Source organism: Chiloscyllium plagiosum, unplaced genomic scaffold, assembly GCF_037043375.1.
Source record: "Chiloscyllium plagiosum isolate Xiang-an unplaced genomic scaffold, Cpla_swu_hap1 HiC_scaffold_10, whole genome shotgun sequence".
NCBI lineage: Eukaryota > Metazoa > Chordata > Chondrichthyes > Orectolobiformes > Hemiscylliidae > Chiloscyllium > Chiloscyllium plagiosum.
Window position 1 is genome coordinate 90037977 of NW_028270148.1, and position 15624 is coordinate 90053600.

General features: G+C 39.3%; 2 protein-coding genes across 4 annotated transcripts in view; one reads left to right on the forward strand and one right to left on the reverse strand.

Moving 5' to 3' along the window:
• The window catches only part of snx5 (sorting nexin 5), a 49544-nt gene extending 37818 nt beyond the window's left edge, over positions 1 to 11726 (forward strand). For both annotated transcript variants that reach the window (XM_043696339.2, XM_087991533.1), the window contains 4 exons: positions 2058 to 2144; positions 5479 to 5638; positions 5718 to 5803; positions 10200 to 11726. In XM_043696339.2, the coding sequence (XP_043552274.2) occupies positions 2058 to 2144; positions 5479 to 5638; positions 5718 to 5803; positions 10200 to 10250 (384 nt within the window). In that variant the 3' untranslated portion in view covers positions 10251 to 11726. The remainder of the gene's footprint in view (positions 1 to 2057; positions 2145 to 5478; positions 5639 to 5717; positions 5804 to 10199) is intronic.
• Positions 1 to 15624, reverse strand: part of mgme1 (mitochondrial genome maintenance exonuclease 1) — a 183936-nt gene that overhangs the window by 74063 nt on the left and 94249 nt on the right. The window lies entirely within an intron of this gene.

Below are 15624 nucleotides of genomic sequence, written 5' to 3' on the forward strand. Positions count from 1 at the left end.
CCCAATGCAAGTGAATATCTAGTTACTGAGGTGTGTTTTGATTAGAATACTGTAAATCTGGTTGCACAGGAACTTAGGAAGGAAAGGGAGAAGGAAACTGAAGCTTTATTTTTAAGAAAAGTAAAGGCCCTATTTCAGTAAAGGACTTTACTGAAATAAAGTCAGTTAAATGCAGGGTTCCAGCACACTGGCACAATATGACATAGGCTCTTCAGGAGTGAGACTGGGAAATGTAAATGGATCTAGCTCTCCACTGTCCAAATTTAAATTGTCTTGACTGAGGGATTTTTTTGTTATTCAGTAAATATTTTTAAGGGATATGGAACAAAAGTGTATCAATGGAGTAGTGAAACTGAAATGCTGTGATTTAAATGAATACTGGAACAGGTATAATGAGATGAGTAGCTGCTTCCCTTCCATCTGTGTCTATCCAGTGAGGTGTTTATGTATGTTTTATAATCATCAAACAAATTTCTTTTTTTGGTGTAACTCCATATTTTCTTTGCTACTGTCCACATCTAATGCTTAATTTGAGCAAGAGTCAAAATTTAAAATCCTGAGGGCACAATCTCTTCCTTACTGAACCCTTAAACGTTTATGCCCAGTGTGGTGGTTCTCCTTACCACTTGCATTGTAATTAAAAGTCTCAATTTAAGCAAAGGAAATTCCAATGCTCTACATGTGAAAACCCATGTCCTAATGGCAACAGTTTTGAATTTATTTACTGAAGTGTACTGAACCAAACTGACGGGTGGAGGCATAGTTCATACTTGTACCATGAGTGCAGAGAAGTTCATTCATGATCCTTCACAGTTTCTGTTCCGGATGTTGCAATAGAGCTAATGCTAAACTGCCTATCTAGACCAGATTTGTACCCAGAATGACTAATTAGTTGCCAGTTTTTGCTAGTTACCAAATTTTTAACAGTTAATTCATGTGCAAGACTGGGTGAAAACGGCTGACCAAGTAGAACAAGAAAAGGACTTTCAGGAAATTTTATCTCGAGGTAAAGTGGTTCAGTTCCTTGATATGTCCCATGTGCAACTCATGCAGTTATATTGTATGGGTCCACAGGGGTATGTGAGCAGAGGCTTGCATTGAAGAAACAGTCCCTGCTAAAAAGACTGTGCAAAACCAAAAAAGCTCCTCCAATGGAGAAACCGGAGACTGTCAAATCTCATCTTTTCAGGATTTGGTCATCATCCGAGAGATGAGTGAGTGATAACAGCATAGTGGGTGTCTACATTAGTAAAACCTTCAACCAGGTTGAATAAAGTCAGAAACGATTGGATGTTATCTCAGCAGATCTGGTATTATTGCCATTCAATCCTCTAGGTTCAGCCCTCTGAAATAAACTATTTGCCATGGAAACAGTAATTAAAACTTCTTTCCAGTGCAAAACAAATTCACGTGTACATCACTGACAAAGCTACTGTTTATTACCCCGACTGAAGTTACGCAACAGAAGATGGTGGGTAACTTCAAAGTGCTACTGTCTGTGATGAAAGTGTTCCTACAATCTCAGAGGGAAATCTTGGAACTTCCTACTTACCACTCTCTCTTTTATTGATTTGTGTATGAATTGGACGTGGTACCATGCATCTGTTTTTGTTCTAGATGTAGTACGTGCATTTGAGGGGCCATTTAAATACCTTGATGAATTGCTGCAGTGTGTCCAATAGATGGTACACAATGCAGTCACTGTTCTTTTTGAAGGTTTGCCATCACGCAAACCAGCAAACGGGCTACACACAACAAAGAGAAACACTTCATCCACACTCTAACATATGGAGTGATTTTTAGGCTATTGCCTGAAGAGCAAATCAACCACCTCTGTCCTTGCTCCTACATCAGCTAACTACTCTTAACCATACCGATGATTTATTATTACTGAGCACTTATTACAGCTTTTTTTGATGGACAGTGGAATTTGAACTTAAAATTAGAGGTGTAAAATTCTGGTTTGAATTGACCTGATGGTTAAACAGGCTTATTAACAACAAATCCTTTTTTTAATGATTTATTTCTTGCTCTTTCCACGCCCCCACCATTCACAGAAAGTAGAAGGAAGAGTGTCAAGCGATGAAGACTTGAAGATGACAGAACTGTTAAAATATTATATGAGGGATATACAGGCAGCAAAGGTAATATAACTGAGGCATGTGACTTTTCAATATTGCCTCTATGTTTGTAATTCTGGAAGCCATCCTAAATTTCAGGATTTGTTTCTAATATTTGATGAACTAGTCTGTTCAGCCCTTGCCAGGTTTTCTGGCAGTTAAATAATGGTGCTATGATTTTGTTTTTTGTTAAAGTAAATAGGGACTATGATTGCTGTTTTTCCTCCCTGTGTGTATTTCCTTGTAATATGGATATTTTTGAGTTTGTTTTTAAAGATTAGATTCCCTACAGTGTGAAAAAGGCTCTTTCGCCCAACCAGTCCACACCAACCCCCTGAAGAGCAACCCACCCAGACCCACTTCCCTCTGACTAACACACCTAGCACTATGGGCAATTTATCATGGCCAATTCACCTGACCTGTACATCTTTGGACTGTGGGAGGAAACCCATGCAGACACTGGGAGAATGTGCAAACTCTACACAGACAGTCGCCCAAGGCTGGATTTGAACCCAAAACCCTGGTGCTGAGAGGCAGCAGTGCTAACTACTGAACCACCATGCTGCTAAGATCATCTCGCAATTTTTAAATTAAATTGATCTTTATTGGAATGAACAAAAATACATTCAACAACTCATCCTTGTGCTTTCACCATAAGAGTTAGGAGCAGAAGTAGTCCTGGAGATATCAAGTCTGCTCAATCATTCAGCGAGATCATGGCTAATCTAATTATGCTCCATTCCACTTCCCTGTCTGTCTTCCCAAAGCCCCTGATACCCTTACTGACTTTAAAAATCTGCATAGCTCTTCCTTGAATAAACTTAATGTACTGACTTCGACTGCCCTCTGGCAAAGAACTTCACAGATGATCTTCCCTTAGAAGAAATTCCTCCTTTACCTGTTTTAAATGAATAATTCCTTTTTTGAGATTAGTGGTTTAGGGAGGGTCATTGAATATTTTCAACACCTGAGGTAAATTGACACCCTTAATAGTCAGGACTCCGTATCAGGGTATAGGTAGGAAAATAGAGTTGAGGTCACGAGCATCTTGAATAGTGGCGTAGGCTCGAGGAGCCATTTGGCTCCATTCCTTGTCCTAATGACTATATTCATATGAACCTTACAGCATTAGAATGGGGAATCATCATTATTATCTAAGTTTTTTGGAAGAATTATCCAGCTGTTCCTATTCCTCTACTATTTTCCTTTCACCGTATAAAATTTTTATTTTCAAGTTTTAATCCATTTTCTTTAGAGTTTAATCTGCTTCCACTACCCTTTACAATGGTGTATTTCAATGCTGTATTTGGAAAGAGAAAATTTTAAAAATCCTAATTTCCATTCTGCTTCTTACTAAATACTGATTCTTAGTCAAAGTCCTTTTTTTTTTGGATTCTCTTCCTTAAGCTGACTTACTCTGCCAAAATTCCTAATAATCCCAGTGTTGCAATATGGCCCTTGTGATTAGGATAACAGCAAATTACTGCAGATTTTGGAATCTGAAACCAAAACCGAAAATGCTGGAAAATCTCAGTAGGTCTGGCAGCATCTGTAAGGAGAGAAAAGAGCTGACGTTTCGAGTCTAACTAACCCTTTGTCACAGCTTTGACAAAGGGTCAGTTAGACTCGAAACGTCAGCTCTTTTCTCTCCTTACAAATGCTGCCAGACCTGCTGAGATTTTCCAGCATTTTCTCTTTTGGCCCTTGTGACTAGTTTGGAAGCATTGCATCATATTTAAGAGCAATAGGACCATTTTTTTTTAATTTCATTCATAGCTACACAATATTTCTTCAACACATTGTTAACTATTTCCAGCTAGTGGATAGTCCTCAGGTTTTGTTTTTGTCGCAACTTAAGAGCATTTAAATGTTTCCCCTCAGAGTTGCTGCATGTTCCAAGCGTAAAGACTGTAAAGTATTCTCCAAAAATGGGCTGCTTTTTCAACTTTAGCTTAGCTACTGGCACTCAATCCTCTTAAAGATTAGAATTAGAAGTCATGGGTTCAAAACCCCTTTAGAAATTTAAATACCCTATCTAAATTTATACTTTAATGCTACATTGCTAAGAGATGCCTTCACAAGTAGACATAAAAGATCCTATTTTGAAGAAGATTAAGTTAATTTTTCCCTGCCAGTCAGTATTTATCCTTAACTGAAATCACCACAGCAGATTATCTGGCCATTATCCTAGTTCTGTTGATGGCAATTTGCTGTGTGCAGTTTCTCTATTTTAAAATTATAGATTTAAATAAAACTTATAGCATTCCTATTAAAGGGATTGGTCTGATTCCAAAGCTATCTGTGAAATTCAAACTATTGAATCCAGCAGTTTATCAAGTATTGTTTAAGTTTTCAGATTGGTAAACCAGGATTTCACAGGCAATATGAAGTGATCAGGCACCGTGGCCTCACTGCAAAGATTATCTATGGTGCATTGCATTTCATTATGGAGTCAACAGTGGTACTAGTATTCCAGATAAATTATGTAACAAAACAAAATTTAAACCAAAAGGGTTTTTGATGTAATTCCCTTCCTGGTATTTGAACATTCTAGTCTAACTCACATTAACCCAGATTTCAACGAGGCAGAATATTTCTCTCACATTTTAACTTCTAATTCCTCCGTAGATTGTGCCCTCTGTTCTGGATTCCTTTTAGTGTAGAGCTAGGCTACAAGGGACTTTTTCTCAGTGGGTAGTGGAAATCTAGACCTGTCTTGCAAATAGACATGCTGAATAAAGCATTGTGCCTAGGAGTTGGGAGGTCATGTTGCAGCTGTATAGGTTATTGGTTAAACCACTTTTGGAGTATTGCATGCAATTCTGGTCTCCTTCCTGTCGGAAGGATGTTGTGAAACTTGAAAGGGTTAAGAAAAGATTTACAAGGGTTGGAGGATTTGAGCTATAGGGAGAGGCCGAATAGGCTGGGGCTGTTCTCCCTGAAGCATGGGAGGCTGAGGGATGACCTTTTAGAGGTTTATAAAATAAGGAGTGGCATGGATAGGATAAACAGGTGGGGGAAGAGTCCAGAGCTAGAGGGCATAGGTTTAGGGTGAGAGGAGAAAGATATTAGAGACCTATGTTGGGCGGAAGGGTATGTTTTTGTGCTGTACATCTCTCTGACTCTATAACAATAATGAGCAAACCAAGGTAAATAGACTTAACCAATCCAACTTGATCTGATTAAATGGCAGAACAGTAAGGAGCTGAACTGCTGCCTTCTGTTTGAACAACATTGTAAACTTGAGGATTACAAAGTTTAATTTAATGACCTGCAATTAGACCGTACAATTGGCACTGAATTCAAATAGCTGTTTTTTATTAAAGTATATTAATGCAGTACTTTTCTATTAATCCAGGATCTTCTGTACAGGAGAGCAAGGGCTCTTGTTGATTATGAAAATGCCAACAAAGCCTTAGATAAGGCTCGAATGAAGGGTAAAGACGTGAAACAGGCAGAGCTCCAGCATCAAATGTGTGGTCAGAAATTTGAAAAGCTTTCAGAGTCTGCAAAGCAAGGTACAAGATCCTAAATGTCTAAGGAAACCCTTTGTCACAATGTAAGGATGAAGATTAAACTTTGTTCTCCTGTTTTCAGAACTGACTGCATTCAGAGCCAGGCGAGTGGGAGCATTTCGAAAAAACTTGATTGAAATGACTGAGCTGGAGTTGAAACATGCCAGAGTGAGTAATACGCAACGGACCTGACTTTGTTTATTGTATAAGAGCACATGCCAGCACTGTCAACTATTACCCACAGCCTATTGTTAATATTTGCATCCTGAGATTTACCCTTCTCATCCAAAAAACTGCTTGCAAGTGTACTGCAAGAACATAAAGGGCAACGTTCCTAAATTATGCTGAGAACAAGTTCATTTTTTTTGTGCAACAAGCATAAAACTGCACCAGGGGGCGATATTGTAGTGAGTGAAACTACAACCTTTGCTCCTCCACTCAAAAGGTCCATCTTTTTTTGTGTATCTAATGCACAGTTTTAGCCTCTGCACCCATATTCCCTTTGTATTAAGGATCATTCTCTGTTACTTAACACACTAACTTCATGCCAGCTTTCTGTAGGAACAGTCTAGCGAGACTCTCTCTTACCCTTTCCTGCAAGTTCTTTCCAATTGTTAATTATTTGAGCTAACTCCTCCACTCTCTGTTCCAAATCATAATATTTTTTAAACAAAGTGATGTAGCTGCCAGAGGAAGTGGTGGAGACTGGTACAATTAGAACGTTTAAAAGGCATCTGGATGGGTATATGAATAGGAAGGGTTTGGAGGGATATGGGCCAGGTGTGGGAGGTGGGACTAGATTGGGTTGGGATATCTGGTCGGCATGGACGGGTTGGACCGAAGGGTCTGTTTCCATGCTATACATCTCTGACGCTGTGGTTATTTTATATATCACCTTAATTCAGAATCCTCTCGTTCTCAGCAGTTCCATCAATGGGAACCGTAATGATTTTGAACATCTGTATTAAATCTCCCCTCAACTTTCTCTAATTAGAATAGCCCTAGATTCTACAATCTAGTTGAATAACTGAAGTCTCTCATCCTTGGATTCATTTTGTTAAATCTTTTCTGTACTCTTGCCAAAGCTTTTGTAAATATCCTAAAATGTGACAAAGGTTGGACACGACACTCCAGTTGGTATCAAAACAGTTTTCTCAATACCACCTTCAGTCATTTTTGAACATGTATTCATAGGTCTTTCTCTTCCTACCCCAGTTTCTGAATTTTACCTTTTTAGTAGTATTGTATACATCTTCAAAGAGGAGGTAATGCAGTTACAGTGAAGGTAATTCCCTCAAACGGGAAAGGCAGAACAACCAAATCCAGCACGCTTTGTTTGTGAAAGGAGGTAGAAATAAGATTAAAGGAAAAAATGTGCTTATGACAAGTATCAGAAAATCAAATTGAGAGCCCTGGGGAATAATAGGTTCAGACAAAAGGTGAAAAAGCAAATAAAGCCGAGGGGAATTGAGAAAAGACTATCAGCCAATATAGAGATGTCCCAAAGTTGCCTTTGGCCACCATAAATAGTAAAAGGAGAACTGGCGCTAATTTAGGGAGCAGCAATGGGATTTAAAGCTGAAAGCATGACTGAGGTGTTAAATGGTAAAGACAAATGCAAAGAAAAAGATGGTGACAGAGGAGAAAACTCTGTTACTAGGAGGATTTGAAGTTGATAAGGCAGAAGTATTGGATAGACTGCTGAATTTAATGAGGCACCACGACTGGATGAAATGTATCCAAGGATTTTGAGAGTAGAAATTGCAGGGCAGTAGCCGCAATCTTTGTCTTCTCTGGATTCAGGGAAGGTGCTGGAAGACTGGAAAATTGTAAAGCGTATTAATTTATTCAAAACAGAACTGAAAATCTAAGCCCAACAATTGCAGACCAGTTAGTTTAACTGTAGTGATGGGGAAGCTTTTAGAGACCATTATTCTTTGTAGAATTGCTAGTTACATGGAAAAATGTGGGTTGATTTTAAAAAGTCAGCATGAATTTCTAAAGGGGAAATCCTGTTCAGCCAACTTGCTGGAGCTTTTGAAGAGTTAACAACAGGCTCATTAAGGGAATGCTGTTTAATGTAGTGTGTGTGGACTTTCAAAAGGCATTTGAGTACCACAACGGACTTAATGAAAGTTAAGGGTCAGGAACACAATTGGTACAAAATTGATAGGAAATAGTAATCATCAATGGGATTCTTTTAGGGTGAAGGACTCTTTTTCTTCTTTTTCCTGGTGTACGTTGATGATCTAGATCTGCAAACTCTGAAATAATCCCGTGCATGCTGATACTAAACTTGGCAAATTGGAAGCCGAGGAGGATTGTGTAGAGCTCCAGAAGGGTGTAGACAAATTGGATAGGTTACAGATAGGTTTTCGTGCAGAGTTGTGAAGGAATTTAATAGGAGCATTGAAATACAATAGAATTGTACCTCTTTAAGGGGAGTGGAGGAGCAACTGGCCTCCACAAACCAAAGGAAGTGGCAGGACAGTGTAGTAAATAAAGCGTATAGTATCCTCTACTTTATTCATACGGTCATAGAATACAAGAGCAAAAGGTTGATGTTGAACTTGTGTAATGTACTCATTGTTCCCTAGTTAGAGTATTGTGTAATGTGGCACCCAGAACTGTACATGCGCATTCTCTCAATACATCCATAAGTGGTTCCAGGGATAAAGAACTTCAGTTATGAGGATAAATTGAAGTTGGGACTGCTGCCCTCTGGAGGAAGAATACTTCGAGGAGATCTGATAGAAGTTTACAAAGTCGTAAGTGGGCTGATTGGGTAGATAGGGAGAAACTGCTCCTGCTGATGAACAAGATCATCTCTTTGAAATTGCATTCTTATTAGTTTCACATCCCTGTTCTTTTTACACTTATCATTTTAAGTATTTAATGGCTTTTGAAAGTTTTTTTGTAATTTGAATTCCTCTTTCCTTTCAGTGTCATAGAGTCATAGAGATGTACAGCATGGAAACAGACCCTTCAGTCCAACCTGTCCATGTCGACCAGATATCCCAACCCAATCTAGTCCCACCTGCCAGCATCTGGCCCATATCCCTCCAAACCCTTCCTATTCATATACCCATCCAAATGCCTCTTAAATGTTGCAATTGTACCAGCCTCCCCACTTCCTCTGTCTGCTCATTTCATACACATACCACCCTCTGCGTGAAAAAGTTGCCCCTTAGGTCTCTTTTATATGTTTCCTCTCTCACCCTAAACCTATGCCCTCTAGTTCTGGACTCCCTGACCCCAGGGAAAAGACTTTGTCTATTTATCCTATCCATGCCCCTCATGATCATAATTTTGTAAACCTCTATAAGGTCACCCCTCGGCCTCCGACGCTCCAGGGAAAACAGCCCCAGTCTGTTCAGCCTCTCCCTATATCTCAAATCCTCCAACCCTGGCAACATCCTTGTAAATCTTTTCCGAACCCTTTCAAGTTTCACAACATCCTTCCAATAGGAAGAAGACCAGAATTGCACGCAATATTCCAACAGTAGCCTAACTTACGTCCTGTACAGCCGCAACATGACCTCCCAACTTGTGTACTCAATACTCTGACCAATAAAGGAAAGGATACCAAACACCGCCTTCACTATCCTATCTACCTGCGACTCCACTTTCAAGGAGCTATGAACCTGCACTCCAAGGTCTCTTTGTCAGCAACGTTCCCTAGGATCTTACCATTAAGTGTATAAGTCCTGCTAAGATTTGCTTTCCCAAAATGCAGCATCTCGCATTTATCTGAATTAAACTCCATCTGCCACTTAGCCCATTGGTCCATCTGGTCCAGATCCTCCATTACAATGTGAGGTAACCCTCTTCACTGTCCACTACACCTCCAATTTTGGTGTCATCTGCAAACTTACGAACTGAACCTCTTATGCTCGCATCCAAATAATTTATGTAAATGACAAAAAGTAGAGGACCCAGCACCGATCCTTGTGGCAGTGGTGTGCATTTCATGCCATCATATTTTGATCATAAATTGCCCTTGTCGTGGACTCAATGATTTGAGCCTTATTCTGTACCATAATGATTTTATGACTGTGTTCCCTTTGATAAAAATCACACAACGTCAACCTGATGAAAGAGCAGTGCTCCAAAAACTGGTGCTTCCAAGTAAATCTGTTGGATTGTAACCTGGTGGTGTATGATTTTTAACTATAGACACCCCAGTCCAACACTGGCATCTCCAAATCATTCCCTTTTGATAATTTTATCAATTACCGTAAATTTGTCCTTTGATCATGCAGCAGTTTCTCCTCTCTACCCACACCCCCTCAAGTTTGACCACCACTATTACACCTTCTGTGTTCCATGAAGAACAATTCCAGCTTCTCTAGTTTAACAGAGTTCCTAATGGCAAATATGGTAAATGTCCTGTGCACACTTTACAATGTCTTGATACCCTTCCTTGAAATGTGGTGCCAAACAAGTTTAGCATGTTTTTTTTTTGTGCTCTGTTTGTATCTGTTTTTAAAACTAAAGTAGTTTAAACAGCTTTGATCAACAAATTCTGCAATCATCCTAAATTTGTGAATTTTATTTCTTTTAGACCAATGTACAGGTGATACAAAATTGTCTGGCTGCGTTGATGAGTAATTAGTGCCATTCGACAGGATGAGGTCAGGAATCCTCAATGACCTCTTTTGACCCACAAGAGAAAATTTATAATTTGCAACCTAAAATAACTGCACATCTTTCTGCATGGAATAGGCTGTGCGTGCTCCTATAGTCCTTTTATGGCTTGTATCTCTGCTGCTGTTTAACTCCTAAAAGCTTGAATAATGTGCAAAGTAATACCTTTTTCAAAAAAAATGGAAACATTGTTCCCCACAAGTGCCTGCTGATTGTAGAACTTCACAGTGACTTCCAAAACTGAAGCTGGACCAAATTTTGTATGTTCATATTCCTGTACATTGCTTCAACTTCATAGAAGTGAGGTATAATAGAGATAATTGACAATAATTGTCATTCAACTTGTACTTGCACCCAGATTGTTTAGCCAATGCTTTAAGATCATGTTTGGAGTTTTAACAAATCTTCCATTTCATTCTGTTCAAATGACCAAATTAATACTGCTGGTTTCAGCTAAATGACCAAAATCTTCCCATTTTAACATTACATTACTCCAAAGCTCTTTCCTTCAAAAGTAACCTTTTTGTATTTATTCTAATTTTCTGAAAACTAAGCTTGGAGTTAAAAATAGTTATGCTTTTGGTCCCTGGGTTCAATTTTTAATATTGATTGAAATTTAAACAGTTATGCTAATAGAAAACAAAAGAGCTATAATGCTGAAGGCATTTCTGTAGTATTGTACTAGTTGTCTGGCACTTGTACAGTTAATTGTGCCCCACCCCACCCCCACACTTTATCCTCTCTGCAAAAGCAAAGCCTTGTACTTAAATATTTTATATGAAAGATTTAAACTGCAGAACACTTGGAATGAGTGCCTATCTTCTACCAATGAATGTTTTAATTCTCTCCTCATACCAATCTCAGTCAAAATTCCAGTTTGACGTTCTCATTTTAAAGGCTTACTATTTTGGATCACTTTGTCAAAAGAGTTTGAAATGCAAGTGGTGCTTTGTTACTCTTGCTTTTCTTTCCTATCAGTTTGGGTTTGGAGATGAAGTGAAATTCGGAAATTCGGTTTTCCATCCTAACAATCTGGTTGAGCCATCGGGAGAATACGAGGCCAGACATGTCAAGTCTGTCCACTTATCAGCTATGCACTCTTCAGGAAATTCCACTTTTAAAGCAATATGATGAAGGGCTGAGAGAGCTTTTCTTTCCTATGTCTTATCCTGTGATGAAAGGAAGAAGCCAAATGCAGGACGTGATTTAGATAATTCCTGAAAGTTATATTGGAGAAGAAAATGGAAGCGTTTTGTTAAAGCTCTTGATTTGTTTTGTTGTTTCACATTGATCTGTGTCCTCGTCTGCAATTCCTAATAATTAATGGAGAACAGAGGAAGTCCAATGTGAAAACAAAAATTGAGATTTTATTACATTCAGGTGCACTCTGGTTTTGTTTTTGATGTCTGTGTATGTGCATAAATGAATAAATGCTAATAACGTATTAATGTTATGACTTGGCTTGAATTATCATGCTGTGGGAGGTACCTGTCCCTCTAACCTGCCACCTGTCCATCTCCTTGAGTTGGCCTTTGCTTTTCTATTGCACCCAAATTCCTGCAACCCCTGCCCCCTGCCCCTCACCAACAAACAAGACCACCCGGAGAGTTGATCTTGTCCTTGTCCATTGCCTGCCTTTCCAAATTAATAGTATTTCTTTGCGACATCAAACTTATTTGAGGGTGATGATTTTTATTGGAGACATGGTTTGTAAGTTTGCAAATAATGCCAAAATTGGTATAATGGACAGTTAAGATTACCTAAGGTTTCAAAAAGATCTTGATTAATTGGGTCAGTGGGTGGAGGCATGGCAGATGGAGTTTAATTTAGATAAATGCAACATATTGCGTTTTGATAATACAAACAAGGACGGGATTTGTACAATTAATGGTAGGGCCCTGAGTAGTATTGTAGAACAGAGACGTAAGGGTTCAGGTACAGAATTCTTTGAAATTTCCATCACGGGTAGACAGGGTAGTTAAGGTGTGTAGCACACTTGCCTTCGTAGCTCAGACTATTGAGTGCAGGAGTTGGGATGTCATGTTGATGTTGTATGAGACGTTAGTGAGAACTCTTCTGGGATGCTGTGTGCAGTTCTGATCACCTTGTTGTAGGAAGGGTATTACTAAACTGGAGAGGGATCACAAAAGATTTACTAGGATGTTACTGGGGATGGAGAGTTTGAGATAGAAAAAGAGACTAGGACTTTTGCTGGAGCACAGCAGGTTGAAGGGTGACTTTGAGGTTTATAAAATCATGAGGGGCATAGATAAGGTGACCAGCAAAAGTCTTTTCCCTTGGATGAGGGAGTTAGAAACTAGAGGGCACCCTTTTTAATGAGAGGAGAGATTTCAATAAAACACAAGGGGCAACTTTTTTTTAAACACTCGTTCTAATGTGGAATGACCTACCAGAGAAAGTGGTGGATGTAGGTACATTTACAACATTTAAAAGACATTTGGATACATTTGTGACTAGGAAAGGTTTGGAAGGATATGGGTCAAGAGCAGGCAATTTAGTTTGAGAACATTGTTGGTGTGGATTGCGTGGACTGAAGGGTCTGTTTCCATGCTGTAGGACTCTATGCTAGCTAGCTTGGTCAAACTTGCACTGTCAGTTCTGATCTATGCTCAGTGTCCTAAAGGCGGAACTGAAACCAGCCAACAAGTAGCAAGTAGGTTATGATGTTAGGTAGAATTTCTATCTCCAGATGATGCAATTTCTAACAAATCTGTTAACAAATTTTGGTATTGTTTATTGTTTCACAGATATTTTGCTTTAGTGTTTTCTCCCTGAAGACATGCCTGTGCTGTTTTCAGTAAAGATGGTAGTTTCTATTTATTGATGTCAAGCATCTACTTGCTGAGAAGCAAGCAAATATCACCCAGAAACTGAGTTGTCCCCTCCTGTGATTTAGCAGACAAACACATGCAGTGGTTAAAGCAGCAGAATTTGCTCTCCTGAGAATCTATTTGGGTCAATTTAAGCACAACTGGGGGCTATGGAAACCAGACACTGCACAGTTTACCCAAATTTCTTCAGATTCTGAAGGGTTTGGGTTCAGTCCTCACTTTATACTCTTATTGTGAGAGCAACAATCATTCTTAAAGTAGTTTTCATAAACTCAGGACAGCCCAAAAGCATTTTATCCCAATGAACAACTTTATGGCGATGTAGTCACTGTCATTAAGGAGGCAACTTTGTACACGTAGGGATTCCACAGACAGCAATATGATAGTGACCTGGTTGTATTCCTGTCAAAAGATTAGGTGGATTCTCAGGTGAATCAAGGCTGAGAATCCTTGATCCACCTTTAACTATTGCCTTAGGGTTTCTCACTGGAATTTGAGCTGATCATTCAATGAAGATGAATTCCCAGTCTTGAGGTGAAGACAGAAATCTAGCCACTGGACACATGGCTGTTGAATCTAAATGCAATGAGAGAGAGAACTAACATTTTGTTTGACTTTCCTGATTTCCAGTCCAGCAATTTGCTAGTTACCCATTGGCCTTCAATAGATGTGTCGCACATCTTCAAATGGCTGTAATCTAAGCTGTTTTGACACAATGAGTATCATTTGAGTCATTTACTGATGTTTGTGCTGACACATTCAAATAAAAGTTGGATTTAAAACAAAGCCAGATCATGAGGTGCCCTTATGGTCCCTTGAACTTGCTCTGCTATTCCAAACGATCATGGCTGATCACCGATTGCAGTTTCCCCCTCTATCCCCCATGTCCTTTGATGCCAACAAAAATACTTCTCTTGACTAAACTAATGAACTGAGCATCCACAACTCTAGCATGGAGAATTCTAATGATTTACAATGTTGAGTGAAGAAATCTTTCCATCTCAGTACTCCAAGGCCAAGCCCTTATCCTGAGATGTTGACCCAGTTCCACATGCTGTAGCGAGGTTAATGCTATCTTGGCATTTACGTTGACAAACCCTCAGAAATTTGTTTCAATGAGATGACCACTTGTTTTACTAAACACTTGAGAATGTAGGCCCAATATGCTTGGTCTTCACATAGGTCAACTCTCTGTCAGGATCAAATCTAGTGAGCCTTTATTTTATTCACCACCACCAACCCCTGCCTCAACTCAAAGGTGTATATCTGATGTCAGCTGATCATAGCTATACAATATTCCATGATATACAATACATGGTATATAATAATAGCAGTTGCATGATCTCAAACAGCACTACTTCACTGATATTTTGGACAGGCAGCTTATATATTTACTTTAACAACTGCCTTTAATTGACTGCTAGAAATCTACAGGAAATTGCTAAGAGGAGAGAAGTCTGCGATAGTAACGCATTGGCAGAAAGCAACAAGTTTTTGCATGCAGTGATTTCTCCATGCAGTACATTCCTGACTTGCTGGGCATTTTATATTGAATTCATTACTGAATTCTCTGGCAGCAGGCTAGGAAAGCGCTGTTTACACCAACACTGAGGCCAATTCCAGGCTGGAGACATCTAGGCATCAGTAAGGCAGCTGGAAGGCATCCACCTACTTTGCACGTGAACTAGGCAACCTCTGGCAAAGGTACCCAGGCACTCTGCAACAGTTGTTTGTGACTGAACACTCCTTGTCACAAAATGGACTACATTGAGGAGAAGTGGAAAGATTTGTAATCTGACTAATCAACTGACCAGTCATGATGTGTATAACCCTTCTGTGGCATGGCCACTTTTATATCGACTTTATAGATTAGTCCTATACAATGGGAAGGATTTATGGGCTTACAGTCCATGTGATGAGGTGGGATTACTCTGCTTCTGGACATGAGTACGGTTTGCTTGATCCAGAATCTGGAGTTAGAGCTCATTGGCACTATTGGGATTACCTGGGAGTGTGTTCAAATCTTGAGCCCTCTGACATGAGCTCATAATATGAAGCACTTGTTTAGAGGAGAGACTTGTGGCACTCAGTGCACCTTTTGTTTGATTTTAACAATATGCAAATTTTGCATTGCTGAAAATCATTTTTCTCAGACGTGACATTAAACCAAAATGTTTACCTTCGAGTGTGGATGTAAAACTGAAGTGTTCTCCCAGACCAACATTTTAAAACCTTACTTGTTTGTGGGAGCATAGGAAATGCACCTTTCATAAAAGTTGAATTGCAGCTTCAAAATTCAGTTCATTCTTTCTTACACGTTCAGCTTTTAATACGTAGCCAAAGCATCTGCAAGCACTCAACACTTTAGGAGCTGATGGTTCATGTAGTTTGCATTTTATGTGTAGGCTAAATATTTTTGGAAGCAACTTTTGGGGGCTGGGTACATTGTGGTTGGCAAGTGCCCAACTGGTTGGCTTCCCTGCCTGGCGA